General features: G+C 49.5%; 1 protein-coding gene across 1 annotated transcript; it reads right to left on the bottom strand.

Moving 5' to 3' along the window:
• On the bottom strand, positions 1–4,092 carry CRYBA2 (crystallin beta A2). Its single transcript, XM_074298722.1, has 5 exons — positions 3,986–4,092; positions 3,355–3,520; positions 2,862–3,003; positions 678–820; positions 1–236 (listed from the first exon to the last, which is right to left on the bottom strand). The coding sequence occupies exons 2-5, from the start codon at positions 3,513–3,515 to the stop codon at positions 89–91; spliced, it is 594 nt and encodes a 197-aa protein (XP_074154823.1). The 5' UTR covers positions 3,516–3,520; positions 3,986–4,092; the 3' UTR covers positions 1–88.
• Positions 4,093–4,958: the final 866 nt, after the last annotated feature.

The following is a 4,958-nucleotide window of genomic DNA, read 5'->3' as shown; positions in this document are numbered from 1 at the left end:
GCAAGTTCAGTGCCTTTATTGATGGTTCTGGGTCCAGATGTGTCAGATGCTCATGGAGACCCCAAAATGAGGGCAAACACAGCCAGATCTAGTGCTGGACTCTTCGGATGGATTGCAGCTGGTTAGTATGGGCTTGGGTACCAAACTCGCTGTATTTTCGAAACTCTCCACTATGCCGGTCCTGCTCCAAGACATACTGGTAGCCCCGGAAGCCAGGATATTGGTAGCCCACCCATCTAGACACATGGAGAGAAAAGTATGGGTCACAAAAGGGCCTTTGGCATCTTCCTCCGAACTATTTGTATTAGACATCTATGAGCAGCACATTTCCTTCCCTAGTGGGAACCATCATCCTTACTGATTTGGGTTCTCTGTTATCCCTGTTCTCCCTTGTCTACCATCTGTACTCCAAGTACTATTTCTTGTCACTTCTCAATTTCTCTCTTTCCCATCACCCCTTTTCAGTTCTATATCTCAACAATCCTTTTTCCTTATATTCTGTCCTTGGTCTCAGTTTCCCTGTTGCCCTTTTACCATCATACTTCCCTGGACCCCATCTCCCAAATCCCTTTCTTGTTGTCCTCCCAATTATTCTTTCTTTCCCCATCCTTTTACCTTATCTTATGCTTCTCATCAACCCCTTTCCCTCAGTTCCCATCCCACTCCCCAGCACTCACGCTCCTGAGGTGACTTTGAGGGAGCCCACATCCTTGCTGGCCCAGCCCATGGCAGGCAGGGATGGATAGTCATCACTCAATTCAAACTTGCATCCCTGGAAGTTTTCACCCTCATAAAGGGTCACTCGGCTGTCACTGTGATTCTGAGGACCAAAGAGGAAGTGGAAAAGAGGTTGAGGAGGCAGAGGCTTCTTCCACCTTCCCAGAAAGGTGACTCTAATCCTCCCACCTTACCGTGCCAAATAAACAAACACAAACATAGACATAACACTTCCACTTATCTCCCTCAACTCATGCACACCCTGCACCCAGAGAGTGATGAGACCAATCCAATCAATTTTCTGATTCTATATGTCAAGTCTCTAGGATAAGATAGAGGTCTGGGTCTCTTTGCTGGACCCTTCCTCTAGGGATTTTATGAAGATGGTAGAAAGATGGATACCTCATAAAAGAATGACAAGCATATCAGATCTGCAAAGGATTTATTTCTTCTACTTCTCTATCCCTATTGATGAAACTACCAATTCCCCAGTCTCTCAGACTTCTAACCTAAAGTCATCTTTGACTCTTCTCTCTCATTCTTCATATCTATTCAGTAGATAAATCCTGATTTTTCTACCTCTGAGATAAAGACTGGAATCCAGATGTCCTTTTGTACTCATTCTTCCAAACTCCCAGTTCAGTTTATTTCAGATAAACTGAACTTTCTCTCTTCTTCCCCAGATTATTGCAACATCTGATCTTCCTGCCTCTTGGCTCCCAATTCTCCCATTTCTCTTCCCAGTGGTCCTGACATTCCTCAGTGGTTCCCATTGTTTACTAACTAAAGTATAAATTCTGACTGCCTTTCAAGGCTCTCTGTAATGATGATCACAACAATAATTGGCATTTATATAGCACTTTAAGATATGCAAGACACTTTACAAATATTGTCTCACTGTTCAGCTTTATATCAGATTGCTCTTTTTCTGCTAAGTCAGGCTAGCCCAGGTTTTTTCAGTCTCTCATTTCCAGACCACAATTTTTGTTCTGATCCTTTATACTCTTTATATGCTGAGAATAGATCAGTGCCACTCCATCTGTATTTGTTGAAGTCCCTCACCTTTTCAGGACCCCAATTGGATTTCACCTCCTTCTTAAAGACTTTCCTGAGCCCTAGTGAGAATGATCTTGCCCTCCTAAAATGTTGAATAGCACTTTACCTGGGCCTCTCATTTGAATTATAATGCAAATTATAATATATAAAAATACAATTATAATATACAAATATGTATATATTGTATAATGCAAATTATATGTATACAATATATACATATTTGTATATTTGTCCTCCCCCAGTGGAGTGTAAGTTCTTTAAGATGGGAGTCTGATCCCTCTCTAAATGCCCAGCCATACCTAGCACAGTGTTTTACAGACAGAAAATCACTTCAAATGCATCTGAGGAAAGTAAGACTTGGAGAGGTGAGGTAAGTCAGCAGGAATGAATAGTACCTACCTGTACAGGAGAAAGAGCCCAGAGCCCTAGATTTCAAGTGGGAAGACCTAGCTTCAAATATCAGCCCTGCTGCTTGCTAGCTGTGGGACATTAGGCACTTTGCCTCACCTCTCTGTTTCCGAATTAGTTAAATGTGAGATTTGTACTAAATGGTCTCTAAGGTTTCTTACAACTTTAGATCCCGTGGCCCATGGAAGTCTGCACCAGGCTAGAGTTCTACCCCATTCCCACTGAATTGCCTCCCAGTGGATAGGAGTCAGGGACAGACAGCCCTGAACTCTCAGTAGCTGCTTCTTGGCTTTTCCTCTCCGTCTCCTTCCTCTTCCTCTCCTGTTCCACAGCCCCACGCTCGCTAGATTCAACGTATTCAACGCACAACTTGACAACCTATAGCCTGACCTCCTGGACGGATAGTAATGACTCCTCACCCACACCACTCACACGAACCTGAATTTTACTGCACCTTTAACCACACCTTATTTTGCCCTCTTCCCAAAACCCTAAATGAAATCCGGGAACTGAGTATTCACTACACTACCCCACCCCCCTCCCAGCCAGTCCGAGCTGCTCCAGGTCATTCTGCCCCGATGCTCGGGGCAGATGGCGCTTTAGGATGCAGGGAGCGGGGTGGTTGTCCGGCTGGAGCTCCGGGGCGGCTGCGGCGGAACTGGGGTTTTGGGGGGACTCACGGCGCACAGCAGGGGCCGGAAGGAGAGGAGCTGGTCGGTTCGATAGCCGCTGCTGCCGCTCCACGCAGTAGATCGAGGGTAGTCGCCCTTCTCCAGGATGAACTGCTGGCCCTGGAAATCCGGGTACTCGAAGCCCACCCATCTGGGAGAGGACGTGGGGGAGGAGTTGCTATCTCCCCAGCACCACCCATCGCCTCCCATGGAGCGGGGGCTCGCCGGGACCCAAACCCCTTCCCTCTTTTCGGAGGGATCGCGCCAGATTGGCACTGAGATCTCAGCTCCTACGAGCCGAGTCTGATGGCGCGGCTTTCCCGGCAGACTTGGGGGAGAGGAAAAGGGCCGAGTGTATCTCTGGCTCCTCAGAGACTAGGGCTTTGGGGTTTGGGACTTAGGATGTGGGAGTTTGGGGCCCAGGTAAGGGGTTCGGGGTGGAGAATAGCTGGAGTATTGTTGGGTGGGGGCACCGGGCGGATGAGAAGTGGGGGTGACTCACGCGCCGCTTTCCACCTTGACGGAGCGCACCCTGCGAAAGCCGCTAAGCTCTCGGATGCTGGAACATTCGCTCATCAGCTCGCAGCGGCGGCCCTGGAAATTCTCTTCCTCCCACAGGGTGAGGCGGGCTGGGCTGGAGCCCTGGGACAGGGTGCCGCTCATGCTGCCTGCAACGAGACGGACAAACTCCGTGGCCGGGGGTCAGCGCCCGGTGTCCCGAGGCTCGCCGCGGTCCAGCCGGGATCTGAGGCAGGCGAAGTCCGGACCTGGGAAGGAGATTCTCTCGGACTGCGGACACATCTGCCGCCTTCACTTCTAACTATCCTGTAATTTCCTAGGCTGGGAATCCCTCCAGGCTGCGGCTCCTTCCCGGGGCGCAGCCTCCAAAGGAGCAGGAGGAAGCACAGCAGGAGCCGGGGCCGGGAAGGGGGAAGCGAAGGGTTAGGGGTTGGGAATGCTGTCCGGCCACTAAAGGGAATTGAGACTGGTAGAGGGGGGTGGTGAGCGCTTATGCTGGAGGGCGAGGACGGACAGACTCTCTCCTTGTTTTCAATGCTCTCCCAGCTCCCGATTTCTCTTCAGTCTCGTCTTCCCGCCCCAAACCCTTCGGCCCCTGCACGTCTGGTACTCACAGGGTGGAGCCGGGCAACTCTGGGGCTGTTGGTAAGTTGGCTGCTCGACCGTGAGAGGCTGACATTGGGAAAAGGGCCTTTATAGCCCGCCCTCTGTAGCCCCCGGGCCTGCTGAAGCAGCTGAGCTGAGTCAGCAGGCAGGCTGATGTCTAGTCCTGTTAGTCGCCCCAGGAAACAAGAAGCTATCTGGGCCTTCCATCCCTGGCCCCGCTCCCACCCACCCCTGACCCCCAACCCCTCGGCAGAATAGAAAGTGATGAGCCATCTGCTCAGGCACAATGGCTAGAAGCTGACACTGTGGTTCTTTTCTTTCTGAACAGTAGAGATGGAGAGAGGGGCAGCCAGAGGTCATTTTGGTCAACCCCCTGCTTCCTGACACAACCGACACACACCCCTCCTAGGCCACACATACTGAAGGATACTTAAACTAGTCCTTTATCTCCCTGCCTCTCTGTCTCTTCTGTCTCTCTGCCAGTCTATCTGTCTTTTATGTCTGTCTGTCTGTCCCACTCTTTCTCATTTCCCCCCTTGTTTATTTATTTTTACCAAAAAAATTATGCATAGACAATTTTCCAGCATCGACAATTGCAAAACCTTTTGTTTCAACTTTTCCCCTCACTCTTTCTCTTTTTCACACAGACTCCTTCCTAATATCCTAGTACCCAGTTTTTCAAAGGTTCCTTGGATAAAGCTGCATCCAAGGTTAGTTACTCAGTGCTTTGTCTTCTCCAAATCAGCTCAAGGTAACATTAGATTCAGCTTCAAAAGCCTTGGCATCTCGCTGTCATTTCCTGAAGTTTTCCAATCAGGGTTAGAGGGTCATTCTGTTTGGTTTGAAAAGTCTCTTCCTCTTTTGTCCAGGAGGATTTGAAAAGGAGCTTTGTGAGATCCAGTCTGGCCTTTCATATGACTGGTTCTTGGAGGGAACTACTGTTGGCTGGAAGTAATGCTTTCTAATCCTGAAGAAGAGGTG

This window comes from Sminthopsis crassicaudata, chromosome 3 (genome assembly GCF_048593235.1).
Source record: "Sminthopsis crassicaudata isolate SCR6 chromosome 3, ASM4859323v1, whole genome shotgun sequence".
Taxonomy (NCBI): Eukaryota; Metazoa; Chordata; class Mammalia; order Dasyuromorphia; family Dasyuridae; genus Sminthopsis; species Sminthopsis crassicaudata.
Note: the sequence above shows the minus strand (reverse complement) of the source record. Positions and strands in the feature narration are given on the sequence as shown.